This window comes from Euleptes europaea, chromosome 1, assembly GCF_029931775.1.
Source record: "Euleptes europaea isolate rEulEur1 chromosome 1, rEulEur1.hap1, whole genome shotgun sequence".
NCBI lineage: Eukaryota > Metazoa > Chordata > Lepidosauria > Squamata > Sphaerodactylidae > Euleptes > Euleptes europaea.
Window position 1 is genome coordinate 57410342 of NC_079312.1, and position 25199 is coordinate 57435540.

The 25199-nt window shown below is 42.9% G+C and overlaps 1 protein-coding gene across 1 annotated transcript in view; it reads left to right on the forward strand.

The window, feature by feature from the left end:
• The first annotated feature begins 2395 nt into the window (after nt 1-2395).
• ABTB1 (ankyrin repeat and BTB domain containing 1) overlaps nt 2396-25199 on the forward strand; it is a 50000-nt gene continuing 27196 nt past the window's right edge. Inside the window, exons 1-7 of the mRNA XM_056857415.1 lie at nt 2396-2483; nt 5786-5848; nt 7165-7220; nt 10483-10627; nt 12718-12877; nt 15709-15754; nt 17481-17597. Of these exons, the coding sequence (XP_056713393.1) occupies nt 2428-2483; nt 5786-5848; nt 7165-7220; nt 10483-10627; nt 12718-12877; nt 15709-15754; nt 17481-17597 (643 nt within the window). The 5' untranslated portion in view covers nt 2396-2427. The remainder of the gene's footprint in view (nt 2484-5785; nt 5849-7164; nt 7221-10482; nt 10628-12717; nt 12878-15708; nt 15755-17480; nt 17598-25199) is intronic.

The following is a 25199-nucleotide window of genomic DNA, read 5'->3' on the forward strand; positions in this document are numbered from 1 at the left end:
ATTTTTGGGGCGGAGCCTGAAGAGGGCGGGGTTTGAGGAGGGGAGGGACTTCAATGCCCTAGAGTCCAATTGCCAAAGCGGCCATTTTTCTCCAGGTGAACTGATCTCTATCGACTGGAGATCAGTTGTAAAAGCAGATCTCCAGCCACAACCTGGAGGTTAGCAAACAAGAGTTACCCTGCTGTAAGTTAGTTAGTAAACAGAGACAGCAGCATAAAATGCAGAAACACTATGATTTGTAACAGTAGTGGTATTATTGAAGCATATCCACTCAAAAAGCTGATAGGAAGAAAATAGATTCCTTTGAAATGTGGTGTTGGAGGAGAGTGTTACGGATTCCGTGGACTGCCAAAAAAACAAATCAGTGGGTTATAGATCAAATCAAGCCTGAACTGACCCTAGAAGCTAAAATGACTAAACTGAGGCTGTCGTATTTTGGTCACATCATGAGACGACAAGAGTCACTGGAAAAGACCGTCATGATAGGAAAAGTTGAGGGCAGCAGGAAAAGCGGAAGACCCAACAAGAGATGGATTGACTCAATAAAGGAAGCCACAGCCTTCAATTTGCAAGATCTGAGCAAGGCTGTCAAAGATAGGACATTTTGGAGGACTTTTATTCATAAGTTCGCCATGAGTCGGAAGTGACTTGACGGCACTTAACACACACACACACACACACACACACAGTGGTATTATTGAAGCATATCCACTCAAAAACATACCTGTTTTATGCCCTGATGCTTTGTTCTATTGTTATTATATGGTAGAATTATGTATTTAGTGGTCCCTGAGGAAGGAAACAGAGAAACAGAGAGATAACCTGGACTTTTGTAAAGAACTACACCTCTTGAATGGAAGAACCACAAGACACTGAATAATCAGTGTCCATGTATATCAATGTATATACTACTTTGAAAGTATCTTTTGTATTTATGTAACTTTGAATGGATATGCTTCAATACCACTACTGTTACAAATCATACTGTTTCTGCATTTTATGCTGCTGCTCTCTGTTTACTAACAACCTGGAGCTTGGCAACGCTATGTGGCACTCCCTCCCTGCGCTCATTTTTCTCCAGGTGACCTGATCTCTATCAGCTGGAGATGAGTTGAATTAGCAGGAGATCTCCTGCTACTACCCGGCAGTTCCAGAAAAAAAGGCTCTGTGCTGTGTAGTATAAGGAAGACAAAAACAGCACAAATTTCCAATCCAATTAAATATATTAAGTGCAAAAAGGTATACAGTGAAAACACATACAACAAACAATACACAAACAATACACAAAATACAAAGGATCAAAAAGATAAGGTAAGTACTAAATGTTGTTGCTTATCAATAACTTGACAATTTCTTTTACAGAGTTCTAACTATCAGGTAAGTGCAATTGTCCAAACGTTTTGAGGACGTATGAAAACTAGAACTGGAAAAGATGAAGATGGACGTGTTGTCTAGATCATTATTCACGTTTCGCCAAGGCTTCATCAGCTGATCAATTTCTCAATGAGAATTCTATATAAATATATGACCATAACAGGTGCAATTCCAACTGCCCACAGGCTTAATGATGAATCAATGTAAGGATGTTGTTTGTTGTATGAGTTTTCACTGTACACCTTTTTGCACTTAATATATTTAACTGCATTGGAAATTTGTGCTGTTTTTGTCTTCCTTATACTACCCGGCAGTTGGCAACCCTACTTTTCACCCTTCCCGCCGGGGTGGGGAGAGGCAAGGCGCGAAAAGCCTCCGGGGAAATCCCCCACCTGTACGAAAGAGTCTTCCGGGTCAGTGGGAAAGGACTTCCAGCGGGGTTCCCGCATAGGTCATTTCAGAGCTCCCGCCTCCCTCCCCCCGGCCAATCCGCGCCGACGGACGGAGCGCGCGCAGTCGAGGTTCCGGTGGCTGTTGCGCTTTCAGCAGCGCGCCGTTCCTCTTCGCGGCTTCCGTGCAGCCCCGCGTGGGGACTGCGCTTGCGCAGGCCAGCCGCGGAGAACTGACAAGGAAGCTTTTAGGAGCTTCAGAACGCCCGGGGCGCTCCCCCTCCCCTGCGTCCCAGGCCGAGAGCGAGCCGGCTTCCCGCCCAACGGTCATGTGACGGAGGGAGGAGGGGCGGAGCGGGGGGGGGCTCGCCTAGGGAAAGAGGCGGCCCTGGGAGCGCTCCTGGGGGGGGGGGTGTCTCGCGACGCTCCCCTTCCTCCAAGGCCGCCTAGAGCAGGCGAGGGGGGCGGGCCCGTCTGCGCGCCATTGGCTCGCTGGGAAGGTCGGGGGGCGGGCCCGCGCTGCTCGGCCTCGCCTCCAAGGCCGTGTTGACATCCTCCGTCGCCGCTCTCTGGCGCTGCAGCCGTCCCGGCCTCGGCCCGCTCCTTCGAGGCTTCCCCCCACCCGCCAGGCAGGGTCAATGCGGCGCCTCCCGCCGGCCGGGCCATGGACACCAGCGACCTCTTCACCAGCTGCAAGAAGGGCGACGTCTTCCGCGTGCGGTGAGGCCAGGCCGCGAGGGGAGCCCCGCCGGCTGCTGGTTATAAAGGGGGGTGGGTGGGTGGGGCGGGCTCTGGGCAGACCGAGGCCTACCTTCGGGCTTGGGGGTGGTGGTGGGGGGGGGCTGCCCTGGCAGCGCGGCGCGCGTCCCCTCGGCTTTCCCTCCGGGTACCCTGCAAACGGTGCATGGACACGCAGGCTTTGTGTGTATGTATGTGTGTGTTGGTTCTTGTAGATAACTCACAGTGGGTAGCCCTGTGTTAGTCTGTCTGCAGTAGTAGAAAAGGGCCAGAGTCCAGCAGCCCCTTAAAGACTAACAAGAATATTTTCTGGCAGGGTAGGAGCTTTCGTGAGCCACAGCTCACTTCTTCAGATACAGCTAGAATGTGAATCCATCTATCTTTAAGTAGAGGAGAGTGAATTCAGACAAGCATTAGTATGTAAATGTGAATAGCAGGCGTGATGGGATTAGAAAAATTATGGTCTGCCGGTACCTGTGCAAGTTTCTTCACAAGGTTGATGGATTTCCATTCTGTACGGCTAAATGTGGTGCCTTCCATGAAGATAATTCACAGTGGGTAGCCATGTTAGTCTGTCTGCAGTAGTAGAAAAGGGCCAGAGTCCAGTAGCCCCTTAAAGACTAACAAAAATATTTTCTGGCAGGGTATGAGCTTTCGTGAGCCACAGCTCACTTCTTCAGATATCTGAAGAAGTGAGCTGTGGCTCACGAAAGCTCATACCCTACCAGAAAATATTTTTGTTAGTCTTTAAGGGGCTACTGGACTCCGGCCCTTTTGGTTCTTGTAGGTTATCCGGGCTGTGTAACCGTGGCCTTAACCAAGACCACGGTCACACAGCCCGGATAACCTACAAGAACCGATGAACTCTGACCGTGAAAGCCTTCGACAATATATGTGTGTGTGTTCGCCCAACTTCTGAAGGTTAACATTAGTTCAGGGACTCTCGATTTTTACCCTCGGAACTGGGCTTCGGTGCTGGAAGAACAGAAAAGCACTGATAAGACGGAAAAGGTTTATTTCTGCTTTGGCCACCAAATCCTCGGAATGCTTTTTCGCAAATCTGCTTTTATCTGACCTATTTGGAAAGAGCGTAGTCCCAAGTCTGCTGTCAGGTGGTGTGTAAGAGGATGTGCCAAGGTTGCCAACCGCCAGGTGGTAGCTGGAGAGCTCCTGCTATTACAACTGATCTTCAGCCCATAGAGATCAGTTCACCTGGAGACAATGGCCACTTTGGCAATTGGACTCTATGGCACTGAAGTCCCTCCCCAAACCTCACCCTCCTCAGGCTTTGCCCAAAAAACCTCCTGCCAGTGGCGAAGAGGGACCTGGCAACCCTAGGATGTGCACGTTATCCAGAGTCTCACATCGGTACCATTTTCCTTTGCTGATTGTTAAAGTGTTATAATATTATAACAATTGGTTTTCTTTTTTTTAAAAAAAAGCTGCTTTTGATTGTAAGGAAAAGAGCTAGAGACTTTTCATTTAAATAAAAGTTGAGAATTCAGGGAAACTCGTACATCGTGACAAGATCGTTCTAATGCTGTAGCAATCTAGCAATTCCCCAAATTAAAACACTCAAAAAAGGCCTCCAGTGAGGTGGGGGTGGTCATGGGGGTATCTGAAACTAAAAAAGTGTAGGAGAAACAGGCATGCAGACATTGTAGTCATGTAAATACTTTTGAACTGGAGCAGTGAGCTACGTGGAGAATCATTGCCGTGTGGAAGCAGCCTAAAAAAGTGCATATGTGTGGAAGGGGTAGCTTCTCAGAGTTGTTCCATGCGCAAAATTCAAATTCGACATTCCCAAAGTAGTTTCATGGGAAGGAGGAGTGGGGGACTGTCTGTCCTGTGTTTATGCCATTCCCAGCATTTTTACTATTTCAGCTATCCCTGCTGGCTAAAATAAAGAAATGCCTCCTGTTAAAAATGAAAGTCTGAGGAATTTAAACGTCTTGCAAATTATTGTCGAAGGTATTGTCGAAGGCTTTCACAGTCAGAGTTCATTGGTTCTTGTGGGTTATCCGGGCTGTGTGACCTTGGTCTTGGTATTTTCTTTCCTGACGTTTCGCCATCATCTGTGGCAGGCATCTTCAGAAGAGTAACACTGAAGGACAGTGTCTCTCAGTGTCAAGTGTGTAGGAAGAGTAATATATAGTCAGAAAGGGGTTGGGTTTGAGCTGAATCATTGTCCTGCAAAAAGTATCAAACTTGATACTGAGAGACACTGTCCTTCAGTGTTGCTCCTCTGAAGATGCCTGCCACAGCTTCTTGCAAATTGTTTTCTCTTGATTGCTTATTTTAATAATCTTGTTTTAGTTACTTTTTTAATTGTCTATGTTTGTTCACATCTGCCTCAATCTCCAGGTACTATTACTTTTACTAAATTGCCTCATGTCTACAGTCAAAGTTCACAGTTTTTACTTTAAAAAACAAACAAACTTTGGTGGCCTCTTTCTGATTAACATCCTAGCCTCTGTCCAGAACAGCTGAGGATGCCTGATATGCCCAGACGCCAGAGCAAGAAACAGACAAACATAAAAGTGTAAATTACCTTTTAAGAATTTACAAGCATATATTTTTCCCCGACTAAGATGAATGCATCTTTCCTTTAAAATGAAATTATTCCCCTGAGATTCTTTTAACTGTAGTTGGCTTTGCTCACACATTCTTTAGGGCCTTTCACAATTCCAAATACACAAACTGTATTTTTCCTTTAGTATTATGCTCATGGTAGCCTACAAGTAGAACATCCTAACCCTGTGTAATTGATGGGGGTAACCTTGACATAGGGAGAAATGACTAATCGTGAAGGAATTATGATAGTTACTACCTTTAAAAAATCATGAGATGTTTGCTGCAATAATTTAGCAGGTTAACATGTAGCCTTATACACCACAAGAAATAGATTTATTTACTGGTAAGGGTTATGGCATAGTAAAAAAAATAATGTTGCTGGTGTGGTGTTGTAGTTTTAGTTGGTTTTCTTAAGGTTTCATGGGCACTCTTAGCCTTCAATAGTGTAGTATGGATAGTAACATCATTTAGTTTTAAATGGAAGTATAGTTAAACGATCAAAAGTAGAGAACTTGTCATCCAGCAGTAGGCATTTGGTGTTTAAACTAAATTGTTGCTCTTTTATGGTTCTATTGTTTAAAGTAATGTTTTTGCATTGTATTTGTATTACACAAAACCCTAGGCACAGTTTTCAGAATTGGGGAAGCTATGATTAAATAAGTGGGCTGGATAAACTCTAAAGAGCTAAGTGTTTCTTTTCTGTCTTTTAGGTACCTTCTTGAACAGAGAGATGTTGAAATCAATGTCCGGGATAAATGGGACAGTACCCCTCTGTAAGCATTCTGTTCTTGAAACATATGTTGTTTGGTATTTCTGCTGGGTTTTTAAACATATTACCATCCTTCAAATTTGGTAGCATTTTCTGCCTTTTTTCCTGCTCGTTGATTAGACCTTCTACTAATGGAAATTTATTTTCCTTACTTGTAAGAATCTCTTGGGTGATGGTAGTCCCTGTCGCCACTTTTAGGATGGTGTGTAGCAGCTGTTTTAATAGCATAATATGAACTTGAGAAGAGCCATTGAGGTTAACCCAAAGGTCAACCTAGTCCAGGATTCCATTTCCAGCAGTTGACAGTCAGAGGCTTCTAGGAGCTTACAATTAGGGCATGAAGGCAATCTCCCCACCCCCTCCGTTGTCTGTCTCCCGTGTGTGTTGTTCTGAGATACACTATTTACTGTCATAATGGCAGGCATTTTGACAAGTAGGATAGTGCCTCTGGGAGTATTCTGTGTGCACTGCACGGATACCTTGTATAAATCGCCACCCCATGGTCTCTCCTGATGGTGGGGAGGCTCCCAGGCACTGACCAGGATGATGGACAGGTTTTGTCCGCTCCCACCCAGCTGTGTCTTAGGTGCATTCCAAACAGGGCTTTTGCTTTGTTGACCAGAGGGTTGCTCTCAATTTTTGGGGAACCTCCTCAAGTTGTTGTGCTCATTTCAGCCATGATGTGTGGAACTCCTGGGGCTTTCCCCTTTTAAGTCAAAGCAAAGGGAAAACCTCCTTTGCACCAATTTAAAGGGGAAACAAGTAATTAAAATATGGAATTATCTGCCACTGAGCATAGTGATGGCCACAAGTATAGAATGCTTTAAAAGGAGGTTAGACAGATGCATAGAGGATCAGTGGCTACTTGCCATGGTGAGTAAAGGGAACCTCCATACTCTGTATGGGTGTTGATTTGCTTGGGTGGGGGCTTTGGCACTTCTGAGCCAACATGACAAATTGGGAGGTGGAGGGGAGGGGACAGCACCGAGTGGCATGGGGCCGGGGCTGTGTCGAGGCTATCCCTACCCACCTCCATCCCACTCACTGCTGATTCCACAGTGGGTGTGCTGTTTCATGCCTCTGTATAGAAGGGCCCTTAAAATACAATATATTATCCCATTGCACTCGGTGGGAGCCATTGAGAACTGATAGAGCCCTACCAGCCTGGTGGTCCTCCTTTGTAGCCCTGGTAACACCTTGGTGATTCTAGGGTTTTCATTACATATTACAATATGTGGAGCATTGGGCTCATGGCTGAATATACCAATGATGTTTTCATGTCTGAGGGTGTATTGCTGACCTGCTTGCTCTTCTTAACAGGTATTATGCTTGTCTCTGTGGACATGAGGAGCTTGTTCGGTACCTTCTAGCCAGTGGTAAGAGAGAGTTTGATGTATTTCTATTCCTGGAAGCTGTGCAATATATGTGGGTAGCTTTTGGTTCTTTGAGTTTTTAGATGTTTTGCTGTGAAACCACATCATTTACAACCAGTTTATAATACTGTGATTGGAAACCATACAATTGCTTTGAATCTGCTTGCTTTGCAGGACAAACGGCTTGACATTTTTTGCAAGGAAGACTTTCTTCCATACAGCAAGACTAGATTTTTGGAATGTTATGGCACTAGACCTAGAACAATATTCAAGCTGCATGATTTGCAGCCAATCTGCTTGTGTATGATACAGTAGACCTAAAGTAAAAGTCAATTATTTTTTGTATTTTTTTAAAAGGTAATTTTTATTCAGGGTTCCTTAGAGATATACATTATGTTCATGAAGCCTGCTAGACTTTTTACCCCTCATCTTATCCCAGTGGTCATTAGACTAGTCCCCAGCTTTACCCCAGAACTAAATCCACCCTAAGACACATGAAAAATTGATAGCTTCTGTCTTCTATTGAGGTCACAAGAGAAATTCTTACTTTCAGAAGTGGCTGCTTCAGTTAGAAGATCCAGCTAGGTTATCAAGTTACAATTCTGCTGGCCTCCAATCTCTAACCATTTGCTGTTATAGTGTATTTTTTCTCATGGTGGCCATGAGGATACTGTCACATCAGTTTGGCCCTCAGTAGCATAGTTGAAAGGACAGAGGCATTAATGTGAGGTAATATGAGTTGAATCTTCCCAGTTTAGAACACACTGATTTTTTTAGGCAAGACATTAGGCTTATTATTTAGCATAAACAAATATCTGATAGTAAACTTGCTATCCCTGTGTGGATAATGAAAGCCACACAACTGGGCCACCCATGGATAACATAGTGATGTCTGTCTACTCAGTGAATTTCCTGAGTCTGCAGAAATATGACTTTGTACATTAAAAGAAACCCGTAAAAATGGTCCTGGTGAGAACACAATGCTCCAGAGGTAGTGAAATTAGCAACAGTTGAGGGTTAATTAAAGGGGTAAAGGGCTGGGGGTGGGAGGGATTCAGCCCCTGAAAGCTTAGAAAATCCAGGCTGGGAAGGAAGGTTTTGAGAAATGTAGTAGGATTTTCATGTTCCCCTCTTCTGTGATTCTTTGTTGGCCCTTAGCTGGTAACATTGTATTGAGAAACCCAAAGCAAATTGTTGCTTCTAGTGATACTTGCTGTAGGTGACATAATCAGTGCAGGTAGGTCTTAGCTTGTTTGGTTACATTAGGTGGATAGCAGTAAACAGTCATTCATGGGATTAGAAACCCAAATCCCTCTGTTTCCTTAGCACAGAGGTGTGGGATGGAGTTTGGTGAGTGAAGCTTTCGTCCGATCTTTCTTAAAAAACGGTGCCTGTATTTTATAGGAAAACTTACCTAGAAAATTAATCCAGAAGTGCAAAATGATCCAGAGTAGTATGAAAATAAACCTAGGTGACTGAGAGGGATTACTTACATAGAACATAAGGGTGTTTCTGGTTATCCTAGCAGGGTTATATGTGTAACCAGTGTGGCTTGACATTGACATGTGTCCTCTGAGGGGAAAATATGCCTGTGGAAGAGGGGGCAGCTATTTCTGCTGAATTACCTTCTGCCAGTGCAGACCTCCACTTTCACTCCATCCTGTTGCTGATGGTCTGCTGATCTCCAAGAAAGATAAATGGGGGGGGGCCTCAGTGGGTTGCAGCAGGAGGGTAAAGTAGCAAAATTCCATACTACAAAGCCTGTGGATGGTTGGATACATGTCAGAGTCTTGAAAGAGTATTTTCCTATTCTGGGAAAGTTAGCAAACATATATGCTAGCCCCTTTAGCGATGAAGATATTCTGTCCAGTATAGGCACAGATTTAACAGAGATTATGTTGAACTTGAACAACTTAATATAGTATAGTCATAACTCTTCATGACAGTACAGTCAATTGTATGATTATAAAACTTGTTCTAAGCCCTCAGTATTTTTATATTTTTAAAAGATTTTTATTTGTATAAAAAAACAGAACAAGAAAGAATATAAAAGAAGAAATTACAAGCCATATCATGAACACAGTTACACTTTCATCAGTTACACCAAACGAAAAAGAAAAGTAACGAATATACCAACAGCGATATAATGAACAATATGTAATAAAAGGCAAAAGCAATTATGAGCAATATATTATAAAGTAGTAATGACCATTAAGCAATAATTATCTTAATAATTTTAGCATAAATCATAAAATACTTTGTTTGGCTCTTGGTAAACACTATATTAATATTAAACAATGTTGTAAAATGAATTATAAAATAACATAAGATAAATCAAAAATACATACAGTGTTAATTATTGTTTTATATTTCTAATAATACTTCCCAAACATTAAAAATCAAGTCCCTTCCATTTTTAGCAGTCATTCAATATAATATATCAGGAATATTTTTCATAATTCCTAGATATCATTTCAACAATTTCTTTTTCTGTTCCCCCCTTTTTTAGGGATAATATAAAATAGTATTCCATTTGTCTTGACGGTCTTTAATTCACATAATTTTGTCATTACTGCATATTCTGCTAGTTTTGCTTTCCTAGTGTTCTCTGCATAGGCACTCTTCTGCTTTCTGTTTTGCTGCACATGTCCCTCTGGCTGCCATAAACATATATATGAACAGTTCATCCAAAATTTTAGGAATATTTTTGGTAAAATACCCAATAACATACTCTTAGCTTCCATAGGAAATTTAATTTTTAAATTGTTCCGGATTTCACCATGAATTTCTTTCCAGTATTTCTTTCTACACATCCACCACATATGTTAAAAAGTGCCGTCCACTTCTTTACATTTCCAGCATTTCACTTTGTTGTTCTAGTCCATCTTCTCGATATCCTTTGGAGTATTTTTTTTATATAAGGTGATGTCCCAAGAAAGTGGGTCAGCTTCAGGTAGTATTTCTGAAGATCCATGAGACATAACCTTTGCCTTCCACTGTGTTTCAGATACTAGCTTTCTTTTATTGGGAACTCTTATAAGCTTTTTTCGAGCCCATATTTCAACAGAAATGTAACATATTTTTACAAGGGTCCCTTTTAGCAAGTCACAGTCATAAGCAGAGTTGCTGTTCTAAATTCATTTAAGTCAGTGGCCTTCAGAAGAGTGGACCTGATTGGGATTGTATTGTCAGTTGTGTAGAATGCGCCTATGATGCTTTTAACTTCAGATTTTATACCTAAGTACAAAATGGTCTTGATTTACAGGTGCAAAATGTGAAGTAAACACCTTTGATGGTGAGCGCTGTTTATATGGGGCCTTGAGTGACACTATCCGGCGGGTGTTGAAGGAGTACAAGCAAATCACAGCCAAGAGCATGAAGAGAGATTACTATGATGCCTTCCTTCAACGGTAAGGAAATGCATTCATATTTCAGGAAAAGAGGCTTTTTCCCTTATAGCCTTTTAAGCACTGGTATTCTTCCTCCTCATTTCAGTGTTCTTATCATCCCTGTATCAGGGATGAGTTGACCTCTTGGATTAATTTTATCTGGGGAGGCTCAGAAGGTTTATGAAGATTTTGGCCTGGATAAGGTTGCCGTGAGAAGTTTGCAAAGCCCCTTTTGGTGAAAATCTGTGATTTGACTTTTCTATTATTTATGCAATTTTAGTCATATTTCTTTAGATCCCTGCTTAAAAAGAGGTGTTATGTTATCTCCTTGTGTGGAATTGTCAAGTCCACATTGGGGAAATTCTACTCCTATATAAACGCTCCTGCTCCGTGAGATCTGCCATCTAGGCCCTACTCATGAAGAGTCCCCGGTTGCTAAGAGCATGTGGGGCAGGAAGTGGCAAGATGGCGCTGAGGCAGCAGCAGCTTATGTGATAGCTCTGTTATCTGTAGTTTCTCAGTTGCAGCTGCATAATATTATCTATTAGCAGCAGGAATGTTTTAGTGATCTATTGCCAACAGCTGGAGAAGAGTGAAAATTTATGGCATCTGAACTTCATATCATCCTAGTATTTACAATGCTGCTTGACTTTACAAACACTGGTATTTTTAACCCTGCTTTGGAAGTTATAACTTTTTGGAGACATGAATTTTAGAGCATTCAGCAAGCAAGTAAGCAATGTAAGCTTGCCTTTTATTGATGGGTGTGCCTGCTGTGTGGAAATCTCGGTGTGTTTGCTGGCAGGTCTTCAGAGACCGGTGGAGCTTCGAGAACATTTGGGGTTGTGTGGAGATGAGGCAGTGTAATTACTGTGACTGCAACAGTCACCTCCAGGCTGGATTACTGTAACTCGCTCTACATAGGGCTGCCCCTGAGATTACTCCAGAAGCTCCAATTGGTACAGAATGCGGCTGTGTGGGTCCTAACAAGGACCTCTTGGAGAGTTGCTGTTCAACCTATTGTCCGCCAGCTACACTGGTTGCCGATATGCTTCCGGATCAGGTTCAAGGCCTGCAGTATCATACTTGCAGGACTGCCTCTCCCGCTATGTCCTCCCAAGGATGTTTCACTCTAGTTCCCAAAATCTACCGGAAGTCCCTGGCCTAAGAGCAGTCCGATTGTCCCCGGCCAGGGCCTTTTTGGCTCTGGCCCCTGCCTGGTGGAACTCTCTGTCTAAGGAGACCAGGGCCCTGTGGGATCTGGAGCAGTTCCGCAGGGCCTGCAAGATGGAGGTGTTCTGCCAGGCACAAGGTTGAGGACTTTTGGCTGCTCTGTTACATCTACTGGTCCAGGGGTAGAGCCCCCTCTCCTCTATATGCTCCCTTCAGTCCGCCTCCTCACTTACTTTGGGGTTTATTATTCTCTGGAGTTTGGAACTTAGGGCGCCATCTTATTAGTATTTTATGGATTTTAATCTATTTTAATTGTTGCCCTTTTTAAATGTATTTGATTCGTTGTTATCCGCCCCAAGCCCTGCTGTAGTGGGGGCGGGATAGAAATAGAAAATAAATTAACTAATTAAATACCATCTCAAGTGAATACAGGACTGGCATCCACCAGGGCCTTTTCAGTGATTGCCCCAGCACATTTGCCTTGACTACCCTGAGGGGTTTGCATGTGTTCTCACTGCCCTCATTTCAGAGCTGGGGAAGGCTGTTTTTTTCCCTTGGGATTTGGGGAAAGTAGACTATTTAAGACCTGGAAATTTCCCCTCTGCCATTTGATCCATGTGTATGTTTTGTTACATGTATTATCTCACTTTTCTTCCATCATGGAACACAAAGCAGTGCACCAAAACCCTTTGACTAACCAGACCTAAACCTGCTTAGCTTCAGCAAGGTTGTTGTATCATGGAACCTCTAGCCATGACCTGGGTGTGGGTATTTCTTTGTTCCTGTATTGTTGTCATTTTTGGTCTGTTGGCAAGAATTGCTTTGAAAGCTTTTGCAGTTTAAAATAGTATAAAAAATAACTGTAAATAAATCATTGCAATCCTGTTATGAGTGGTCATAAAGCCAGAACCCCCTCCCCCGCCCAATTTGCCTTACAGACTTCTGGAGCAGGGTTACCAGAGTGACATTGTCTTTATTGTCCATGGAAAGTCTTTCTGCGCCCATCGCTGCATACTTGGTGCCCGGAGTGCATACTTTGCAGAAATGTTTGAGACCAAATGGAAGGGAAAGAATGTCATAGCACTAAAGCACCCTCTGGTAAGAATTCCCACTCTTTGTTTTCCATGAAGTGTGTCTGCAGTTGTATTTGGTGCTTTTGTAGCTTCTATTTTGCCAGGATCAGACAAGTAAGAAGTTTTCCTATGAAGACAAGGAACAATATAATACTGAAGTCACTTCTGTGTGCAAGTTGTCCCTGCTGCACCTGGCCCGCATTTGCCCCTCGCTTCTGCCTGCGATTCAGGTTCAGACAGGGTCGTCGTGAGGTGACCAAGGAACAGTGTAGAGAGTGCAGGTCTGTTCAGCATTGGTGGATGCCTGGTGCGAAGCTAAACGTGAAAGCAGCCCTTGCAGACATATCCTTAGTTTCTGTTTATTAAGATTCTTAACCAGAAAAGAAAGTCAGATGGAAATTAGTAGAGCAAATTCTCTGCGGGAGTATAAATCCAGTTAATTTGAAACTACAAATAAGTGGAATAGAACAGGCATACTGTGCTGAGTTACAAAATGAGCTTTGTGAATTAGGTTTTTAACCCCTCATCGTTGATGGTCCCTTGTATTTTCTACCAAAGAATACAAGAGGTCATTAGAAAGTTTTATCAGTACTGTTATATCTCTCTTTCTCCAGCATTTGTCAAAACTGTATGTGTGCAACAACATTTTACTTGTATGTGTTTTGAAGGATGCTGCCCAAACTTCCTTTTACACAGGCATTAAATATATCTGCCCTACTTCAGGAGTGCACACACACTATTCTCAAGTAAGTACCTTGCTCCTGCACTCAGCACATGTACAGCTGCACATTTAAACTCATGAACGGGCAAAGAGAGGGAACAGTATATATTTAAGTGGACCACATACCTCAATTCATACGATTGGACCCAGCCAGCTTTTTCACTCATTCTCAGTTCCCCTCCTTACTACAGCCCTCATTTTGCCTATGCAGGTCCCTTGATCCCCAGCATAGTTTTGGGGGGGTCTTCAAAGGGAACCCGCTCCCTTTTTTACCCACAGAAAAGCTGGTTTGTTCCAGCCCACAATTGGTTTCTCCTGCCTCTGCTTAATGTGTGAATAGAAGCAGAATTAAAACAACTAGTGAGTTTCTTTCTCCCAAATAACTTTCCATGTCTTTTTCTTGAGAAGGCCACACTCAGACCTAGAAATACGAAGTGGTTAAAAAAAGACACCAGATGTGAATTGTTATAGCTAAAGAACGGTGCAAAGCTGTTAGGAATGAGCACATTTGTTACCTGTAGGAGAGGTAAACAGCTTGCATAATAGTAAAACCTCATTTATGGCAATAGCTGATGTTTAAAAATCTACGCAGGTTTTTTCCTCTGTGTAAAACATAAGAGGGTTCATCTATTCCAGCCAGATGCCCCAGCAGTTCAGAGAACGTGTGATAGCCATCCTGTGTTGTTTGGAACACAATTCATGGGGACAGAGGTATACCTAGTTTGTGCTTGGTGGTTACATCTACCTACTATGACTGAGAGCCCATTTATTATTTTATTTATATTCCATCCTCCCATATAAATATCTTTGAGGCAACACAACATAATGAATAACAAGAAAACATTTTTTTACCAACTGAGAGGACACACACAGCCTCCTATGATTTTTGGGATCTGGTTTTATTTTAAACTGGAAACCCCCTCAGATACCAGGTATTCTAAAGGTAGCAAGTGGCTTTGGTTTTGCTGCTGTGAGGTATGCTTTGTGGTGCACAAGGAAATTGTTGAGATCACTGAGGTTGGATTAATATATAAACAACTAAGAAGATTTATTTATTTACAGGTTGGTTTTAAAGGAACAAACCAGCAACACAGGTGTCCAGGTAGACAGAGGAGAAACCTAGCCGAGACACAGAAAATTAAAGTAGCTATGACTTCAGAGAGTAGTCAGACTACAATGCTTTCAAGCACAAGCAGACTTTTATAGACTAGCCACTAGGTTGGATCCTCTCTTACCCACAGGATTCCACCCCCGCCAGCCTGCCCTTTCCCCAGAGTCAGACTAAATGGGACACAGTCTGCTCATCCCCAGAGACAGGCCTAACAATCGAACACTCTTTTCTCCCAGAGATAAAGCTCAACCGCTCTGCCACACTACCAGGCAGAGCTGCCCTTCACTCTGTTTGCTCTTTTCCCTGAGCCAGGCCTGAGCGGTCCCTGCTCTCTCCCTGAGGCAGATCTCCATTCTCCTCCTCTTGTGATCCCTCCAACATCTCATCCCCCTTCCTGAAGGTGATTGGGTGCTGGAGCAGCATTCCTATGGGCTCATCTGAGTGGCTGATTTTCCCTTCAGGGGCAGGACAGCCTCCTGTCCATCACAGGAGCACAGTTCATGGGGACAGAGGTACACTTCCGAGTTTGTGCTTGGTGGTTACATTTAGCTATTTTGTATTCGATGTTTTTGCTATCATGCCAATAAATAAGGTTATGGATGGAAAGATATAGCAGAATTCTCAGGTGGTAGAGTGGACTGTAGCAATCAGACTGTGAGTGAGGGATGCCATTTTAAATGCTCCCTTCCATTAAAATCTATCTTGGCAAGGGTCTAGAGAGGTTCTAGGTCAGCTAACTTCCTACTTAGAATTGTTGATATGGGGACCACTCAGAATATGATTTCCCACACCTGTAGTCTGGCCTGAAAGGGTACGATCCATTCTACAACTTCATTCTGCTGCGTAGGTAGCAGACCTGGCAATATGTGAAACAGTTCAAAATGTTGTATTCTTCCATGGCCAGTCCTACTGTGGAATCTCATAGGCCCTCTCTTTACCTTTTGTTTTAGGTATCAATTATATCAGTATTTGTTTCAAATGATTTTGTGCATTTTTATAAATGTCCTTTATATTCCTTACACAGATTAACCCAGCTGCCTTTGGCGCCCTTCTGCAGTACCTCTATACAGGTAAATTTGGCCATGTGCTATGATCACCGAGTTTGTGATACAATCCAAATGCAGCTTCTCATTTGTTCTGCATAACTATTACAACTGTTTTGTATAAATCTGAGTTTTTTAGCGATATATTGTGAGACTTTGCATTTCTTCTTTATTTTGGCAAGGACTGAAGACTTGGAAGGTATAAAGTCTTGGCAGTGGATCAAAAATATGGTATAATAGCCCGGGGCGTGGGGCAGAGTGTTGCACGGGGCAGTGAAGCTCTGACCACTAATTACTGGTTGGAACCAGTCGCCTTGCTCTGCCTCAGGAGTCTTAAGCAACAAACTTCTCTTCTAATAAAATACATGCATAGCAGTTGCCCATTCACTGTACAGGGTCCTCAATTCAGAGCATTTCCTCAGTGCAGAGCATTTGTTGTCAAGCACCCAAAAAAACAAGAATGTATTGCCAGAAAATATGATTACCTGCACTTCTTTGAAGGTCTCTTCCTTTTGCAAGTATTGTAGTTGTGTTGGGAAAGATATCACTAGATATTGGGCAGTTTCACCTAGTGTGCTACCAGGGTGCTCATTCTCTCTCTCTCTCTCTGTGTCTCTCTCATATAAACAGGCTTCTTTGCTACTGTGTGCTCCCTCATTAGGCAGAACCAGTGCTGGAGCATTCACCCACCCTGTTTTTGAAAAGGGAGGCAAGAAAGCTGCACAAGTGACATGGCTAGACCCCTGCAGTAGTATTTTTATATTTAAACATTTCTATTTCTACTCAGGTTCACAAGAAGCCCATTCTTCCCAAATTCATTAACACTTAGGAGGTGGGAGTAAACCTTACTAGTAATTTATTGGATCTAAGTGAATAACAGCTAAAAAAGAACTCCTCAATGCCTTTTTAATTATCTGGGAGATGTTCTTAACCTTGATTAGGCGCTGGCTGGATCTTTCTGGGTTTCTGGTGTGTACAGAATATATATGAGCCTGGCTTCTAGAGCCACGGCCTGCCTTTTACTTCTATAAAAGACGTGTTGGTCTTCAAGGTGCCGCAAACCCCAGTTTTGTTTTTAACACAAATTTGTGAACCGTGTCTTAAGCTTTTGTGGCCTTGAGCTTCCTTCATCGGTGACCTTGAGCCCACAGGCGCTTTTGCTACAATAAATATGTTGGTCTTCGAGGTGCCACAAAACTCTGGTTTTGCTGAGGCAGGCTGGCATGTGGACCCCACTGACAGTTGTCCTAATATTTGAAGATGTAGCATGGTAGGTGTCATTCATGCACTTGTTTTGGACAGAGTTCAGTTGTGCTTATCTTTGGGAAAGGAGGCTGGATGGCACAGTTTGGTCTCAATACAAATCGATCCACATAATACTTATTGTGTTTGTTTTGGAGGCATTTTAATATGTGGACAAGTAATTTATAAATTATCATTCTGCCAGTGAACTCAGGATGGCCTACAGCTTAAAATAATTTAAAAAACAAACAAAAAAAGAGATACATAGGCAAAAAGAATAAAAGAGCAGAATTCCTCCAGGCCGTATCATTGCAAAGTAGCATGGAAGGTGGATCATCACCGATAATTCTGCTAGTTGTATATTGATCTCTAAGATGTAGATGTATATTGTCTTAATTCACAGGGTGGTGCTGGAGATTGAATTTAATATGTTTGACTTGCGGGGATAAATTTTACACTTCAGTGAGGAGCTGACTGAAAGGGTTATTGTTTCCCCCCCCCTCTTTGCCAGGCCGTCTAGATATTGATGTAGAATATGTGAGTGACTGCAAAAGACTGGCTAAGCAATGTCGTCTGCAAGATCTCATTGAAGATTTGGAAACCAAGTGTAAAAAAGTGTATGAATTTGGTAAGCCTCCCTATTCCGTATCTTTGTTTCTATGAAAGGAGAAAGTTGGTTGGTCGAAAAAATCAGTTGCTTTGAGGAGTAGATCAAGCACATAATTTAGTAACATCTTCAAGTTTTTCCAAGGTGAAAGTCCCCTGGCTGGGGTGAAGGCCTGCAGCAGGATCCAAACTGCACTTGATTTACGAGCAAATTCTGTTTCCATTATGTAATGTGAATCTGATATGCCATGTTCATGCTAGTATATGTAGTACCCTCTCATCTGATCTCAGAAGCTAAGCAGGGTCAGTCCTGGTTAGTATTTGGATGGGAGACCACCAAGGAAGTCCAAGGTCGTTATGCAGAGGCAGGCGACTGTGACTTGATGGCACTTTCCTTCACTACTATGACTTTGTTTTCAGCTGAAGACAATGCGCTGTTATCATCCAGCACAGACATAGGCATATCATTAGTCGTACAGCGCTTTGCTCCTGGAATCTGCCATTTGAACAATGTGCATAAGCACCAATCCTGTGACCAAAATGTCACTTTGAGCTTTTAGTGGGGCCATGGGCCATTATCACACTGGGTGATAATTGGCAGCAGGAGCCAGCTTTGTGTCATTCTTGCCACCCATGTCAGATCCAATGAATCTTGCCACTGTGTAGGAGTTGGTTTTGATAGTCCGAGATCACTATCAGACTTTGCGTATCAAGGTTTTATTGTAAAGTTAGATGTACAGCTCTGTTGTATGCATTATGTTGATGCGCTCAGGATTCAGGTATTTGAAGATATTTTGCAGAAAAACACTGCAGGGGGGGTTGTTTTGCAAGGGAGGTGTTGAGAACTTTTGAACTTAATTTTTTTTTTGCACCCTGTGCAGTGCACAGAATTGCACTGCTGTCACCTTTAAAAGGATAATGAGTTACTAATTCAGGAAGATGTGTGTAGTAGTTGATTATATTACAACATGTGCAATCATAGGGATTTTTCCCCCTTCAGCTGATTTGGTGTCTGTGGCTTTTTATTCCCAGAAACAGATAGTGATGAAATTGTCCAACAGCAAGCTAAGCTTAAAAGTTACTTTGCTTACATTTGCTGAATTTGCCGTGCCAAAATAATAGAAGAATACAATAACAGGGGAGGTAGCATGTTTTCATAGTGCTAATGTTAAACATGAGAATCGTTTTAAGGCAACTATTCCAGGTTCTGCTTTCTCTACACTTTGTTTGAATATAATCACCAGGAGTTACTTAGGCAGTTTGCAACAAATCATGGGATATTGTTTTACCTTCCACCAAAATGGCACTAAATTGGGTCCTGAAATGAAAAATTTAAGCAAATAAGTTGGGGAAGCTTTAATTGGTTCCATTGGTTCTAAGACCATTCATATCAGAAACATTTGCAAACATCACCTCAGGCACATAGCTGTGAAGTGTTATCTTAAACTAAATTCGCAATATCAATATATCTAATACTCAGCATGGCCCCATCTATGGTTACTTAAAACCACGGATCAGGGCCATGGACAAACAAGGCAGATCTTTTTTACAAACCTGAGAAATGCCCCAAGTTTTCAGAAAAATCTGAAATCTAGTAAAAGAAAAAAATTGGGAGTTAACCCCTCACCCCCCCATGATAGAAACAGGGACAGATGCCTTCTGTGGCTGTTGCTAGGCAAGCACAATAGAGTTGCCAGCCTTCCAGACTTGGTTTCTGTCCGTTTCTGTCAGTAAAAGGCGGGGGAGGGGCAGGCCCTTTCCAGGGTTGTTCTGGCCTTTGAGCGAGGACTCACTGGGGCCAGGCCTGCCTGCAACCACCAGGTGACTTGTTACCACCCAACTTGCATGACTTACCCAGGCCCAGCTGCTTGCTACTGTTCAACAACATCCACCAAATGAAAACCAGTATGGTGTAGTGGTTAGAGTTTCAGATTAGGACTGGGAGACCCTGGTTGGAATCCCCACTCTGCCGTGGAAGCTCACTGGGTATCCTTGGGCCAGTCACACATGCTTGGCATAACCTCACAAGGCTGTTGTGAGGATAAAATGAGGAGAGGAGGAGGATGTAAGCTGCTTTGGATCTCTATTGTCAAGCTGAAGATGAGGGAGAAGATAAAGGGTGGGAGGGGTAGAGAGAGAAGGAAGCAGGTAAAGGGAAGAGGATATAAGGATTGCCAGGAAGAAGAAGAAGAGTTGGTTTTTATACGCCAACTTTCTCTCCCACTTAAGGAAGAATCAAAGTGGATTACAATCACCTTCCCTTCCCCTCCCCACAACAGACACCCTGTGAGGTAGGTGGGGTTGAGAGAGTGTGACTAACTCAAGATCACTCAGCTGGCTTTATGTGTAGGAGTGGAGAAACCAACCCGGTTCTCCAGATTAGCGTCCACCACTCATGTGGAGGAGTGAGGAATCAAATCTGGTTCTCCGGATCAGAGTCCACCACTCCAAACCACCGCTCTTAACTACTACACCACACTGGAAGAGGGAAAGAAGAAATAGGGTGGGGAAAGAGATCCGAGGTACAAAGAAGCCTGTAACCTAAACAGTGTAAGTGCTTCCAGGTTCCCCACTTGTTTCATGTAACAGTTTAAGTATATGCTAACTGGCATGGTCTTTCATAGCCCTGTTGTCAGAAATTCTTTTCACTCGAGAGGCTAGGGATTGAGCCTGGGACCTTTTCCATGGAAGGCCTGTGCTTGATCATTGAGCTGTGGCCCCTGTGTCTCTTGTGTTTTCAGTAATGCTGAAATACCTCAAATGGGTTTTAGGTGCATCCATGGTGCTTAATACTGAGCGTCAGAACAGATGCAGTGTTGGGAGTTCTGTGCATAGAGCTCCCAAGCTGAAGGATGAGAGATTCAAAACAGATAAAAAGAATTATTTCTTCACACAACGCATAGTTAAATTGTGGAACTCCCTGCCCCAGAGTAAGCATTTAAACTTGATATATTAAAGGATGCAGAAATTACATAGCAAGAGTACATTGCAGCAACAGGCAGTACATAGCAGTATAGGTCACAGTCCCATCCCTTTGCCAAAGCATCTTTCTGCATTTGTTCCATAAAAGGTGTGACCTTCAAGTTGTGGGATTTTTTTTTAACGTTTCAGCCAGGGAATTCATAATTATGAGACCGTCGTATGAGCTAAAGGAGCCCCGTGGCGCAGAGTGGTAAGCTGCAGTACTGCAGTCCAAGCTCTGCTCACGACCTGAGTTCAATCCCGATGGAAGTCGGTTTCAGACAGCCGGCTCAAGGTTGACTCATCCTTCCATCCTTCCGAGGTCGGTAAAATAAGTACCCAGCTTGCTGGGGGTAAAGTGTAGACTACTGGGGAAGGCAATGGCAAACCACCCTGTAAACAAAGTCTGCCTAATAAATGTCGGGATGTGACATCACCCCATGGGTCAGGAATGACCCAGTGCTTGCACAGGGGACCTTTACCTTTTTAGTATGAGCTAAGTAGCACATAGTTGGATCTAAAACATTGCAATAATGGCTAGATAAAAGGTTTGGCATGTTTCAGTGGAACCTGTTGCATGCATGTGCCAAGAGTACCTGTTTAGAAATAAGGTGGGAGTAGGGCAGTTCAATCTGCTCTCACATTTAGGACACTTGGATCCACTGACATTCGCATTTGCCTCTCATCCTTAATCCGGAGGAGTATAGATAGCTTTGAGATGCAAGGGCAGGATGGAGCCAAGCTATCCCTTTGTGGAAGGGCACGGCCTGGAGCGAGCCAGCACATTCTCTCTGGCACTGCCTTACAAAACCAATGGTGGTTTTCAACTTACCAGAAGAGAGCGCTGTGTGTGTGTGTGTGTGGGGGGGGGGATTAAGGCCCTATTTACCTCTGCTGTAATCAGAAAACCAGTAAGTTTTCTCTTTCTAGAAAATGCTGAGAAAATATATTCATGTATCTCCCCAGCATCATGTCTAGTTTGCACCTTAAGCTAGCCACATGTCAATATTGCACACCTGTTGAGGGAAGGGCAAGAGGAGATCACCAGGTCCCAACACTGAAATTCACATCTTTCAGCTTGCACATCTCTGCTATCTAGGCTCTCCAGGAAGAATGCTTCCATCTAAATGAGTTGGAAAATTCAGGCAAAAAATGTCTCTGCGTACAACACATTGGTAATGTTCTTTTCTCTTTTAAAGTCTCTTGCTGCTGTAAGTGTCTCCTGGGTAGAACAGACAGGCTAGGTGGATGTTCCTTTAGAACACATGAATGTGGCCTGCGGCTTTAAATACACTGGCATTGGGCTCTTGGTTTCCTTTTGGGTTTGTTTGTCAAAGCACTTTGAAAAGTACTGTGAACGTGCAGACTAAATGCCAGTAACCAAACTGCTCGGAGATCATTTGGATGGTGGTGGTGGTGGTTTGCGTATGCTGGTGAAATGAGGTTGCAGAGGGGTTTGTTTCCCCCAAAAGTTTCTCTAAGGTTTTTGACCGATATAGGATAGAACCTTACCCAGTTCCCATTGAGCTTCTCTCTATTGCAAGACACAAAGGAGGAGGAATGCTGACTCTCCTTGGTGAGCAGGATACCTCAACCTGCCTTTTGGCCCTCAGGGATCCTGGTCAGTGACTTCACCCTAATCTTCAGATCTAAATATTAGCAAAGCATAGTGGTAAGAAAGGAACAACAAGCACTTTGAGTACAAGCAAATGATCAGATCATAGTTAAATGTGTTCCTCAAGAACCTCCGACATGAATTTCTCTTCGCTTAGCTAAGATTGGGACATGATGTCCCTATTCAACAGTATCCTGGGGTAGGGTACTGCATCACTTTGTGTGTGTGTGTCTTGTAGTGTTATCAGCCTCATTAAATGTGTTGCTTGTATAAATATGTTTTAGAAATTCGAAAATATTTTAAGAAAATTCTCTCCAGAGGCCTGCTTGAAGTTACGAATAAAATAATAAAAGCCACTCATAAAAACAGCAATAAATTATTGATAAAACCATCATGAAGAAGCATAAAAACCTCATAAATAGCATAAAGTTGCAACAAACCATAATTATGGTGATAAAATAGGGTTGCCAGCCTCCAGGTGGTGGCTGGATATCTCCTGATCTCTAGACAAAAGAGATCAGTTCACCTGGAGAAAATAGCCACTTTGGAAGGTGGACTCAGGCTCCACCTCAAACCCCACCCTCCTCAGGCTCCACCTCAAAATCTCCAGGTATTTCCATAACCTGGAATTGGCAACCCTAAACAGCAGTGATAAAATAACAGTAGAATAGCTATGGGATGCATACCATGAACAAACAACTGAAAAAAGGAGTGGGATGAAATGTCAATTAAAAGTGAAAAATGTTTGGACTTAGTGCCGTAATGACATTTGGATAGCCACTAGGTGAGCCTCAAGGGGGAGGGAGGGCATTCCAACGTTTTTCAGCAGCTCACTAGACCTTTCACCAACCCACACCATACCATGAAGCCAGTTCTTTATCAAAACCATGAAAATTAATTCTACAAATTAAACTAGGTTTTGATGGTATAGATCCTAGCTTCATTCCTAGGAGAATCCATTAATGTGTGCGCTTCACACTTTTCCAAAACAGTAGGCTGGCTGTATTCTATTTTTTAAAAAACCTTAGTAACTACTGAAATATGGTTGTTGGCAGAAGAAGGCTTCTTGTAAAATCTGAATGGAAAGACATAGTTGCATGTGCATAATCTAATGTTTAATTCAGTCTGGCAAGAATGCCACTGTGCCTTAAAAGCGAGTCTGTTTTCCTCCTGTTTGAGTACCAGCTGTGCTCTTTTAACCTTGGCATGATCATTTTCCCCCTTTGTGGAAATCATATGGACAAGTTAGTGTCCTCCTGGAAGAGAAAGGAGGAGTTCAAACAAAACATTTTCTCCTCCCCTTGTATGTGTTGGAGCAAATTTTTAAGTGGTGAAATATATATAAATAAGTATGTGCTGATAGTAATGGTGTATCTTTTGTAGTTGCATTGGTTGTAACCTGTTTTCTATTAGGAAATGGTAGAACAGCAGTGAGGTGGGGGGAGGGTTTTTGTCAGTTGATAGCTGAAACAATACTGAGGTAGATCTAACTTCCTATGCCCAGTATTACTTGTGGTAGGTGATTCTGCAGTAGATCAGCTTCCATTGGTGAGACACCTGATGGCTGCATCCCTTTCTGGAGAAGGGGTTTTACTGTGCTGGTTTAATCTCATGCGGTACTCTCAATCCAGTAAAACTGAGATACATCCAGTAAAATGACACAGCCCAAAGTAGTAATCTGCAAAATGTCAAGAACGGTGATGTTTCCTGGTTGTGTGAGTCACCCGAGCATTGGGGATGGGTGGGGAGAGAGATATTCTAAGTCAGCTAAGTCACATTCGTCAAACTACCTCTGTTTCTGCTACAGCACTAACTTATCAACCAGCGCCGAAGAAACCTTTCTTTCTTGTTGTCTTAAATGCAAACTAGCAATCTCTCTAGATTGTCATAGTGCTAACTAGTGTGTTGAAGTCGGAGCTTTCAGCTGCTGATTACAAAGATCACTTCACAAGAAGTCACTTCGTTTCTGAGGGGTGCAGATAGCTGTTTTATCCTCCCCCCCGTTACATTTGCATTAACCAGAAAGATTGCTCCTTGAAATATACCACCACAGCAAACAAGGACACAGCCCCATGAATAAGTCAATATAATAATTACAATCTAAGATCAATATTTCATCATAAAGGCAAACTGCTTGGTATTGATCACAACTTGCTGTATTCTGCTGTTTTGGAGCGGTGAACTCTCATTTGGAGAACCGGGTTTGATTCCCCACTCTTCCACGTGAAGCCAGCCGGATGACCTTGGGCTAGTCACTGCTCTCTTAGAGCTCTCTCAGCCTCACCTACCTCACAGGGTGTTTGTTGTGGGGAAGGGAAGGTGATTGTAACCCGGTTTGATTCTTAAGTGGGAGAGAAAGTCGGCATGTAAAAACCAACTCTTGTTATTATTCACTGTGCCCCTTATTTTTGCAGCAAGCACTTCTGTTCAAAGGCAGTCTATAATATTTCAGCATTTCTGCTGTAGTTCTTCTGTTCTACATGCTTGTCCTTTCTCACATTGAATTGAATTGCCAGTTATGTATCCGTTGTAGAATCCCAGCTTTTAATTATTGTTTTGTGAGACCTTATAGTTGTGGGGATGACTTGAAAATATACATGTCATGTCTGCAACAAACGGCATTGTTTACAAGATGGTATTATAGCTTGTATGTCCTTCATGGCACGAGGACTCATATACAAAAAGAAATTGTAGTTTCGGCTGCTATGTTAGAACATTGTACATCTATGTAGCAGTCATACGTAGCGGCACCTGCCAAGTCAGGTCAGCTTGGTTGGTTAGTGCCTAAACACATGCTAAATAATCTCTACTACCTCAGAGGGCTTTATCATGCATTTAATTCATCGTGAATCCTATGAGAGAAAGCAAGAGAAGCCTTTTTTGGTATTGAATTTTGCAGAAGGTTGTCTTTAGATAATTCAAACAGTAGTTAGGACCGGTGCAAACCCCCTCCCTGTGTCTCCTCTGGTGTGCCAGCTTGTTTGCTTCAGGTCAGTGCAGTAGGGCTTGTTGGTCACTCAGCATACCAGTCCTTTCTTTACCATTGAT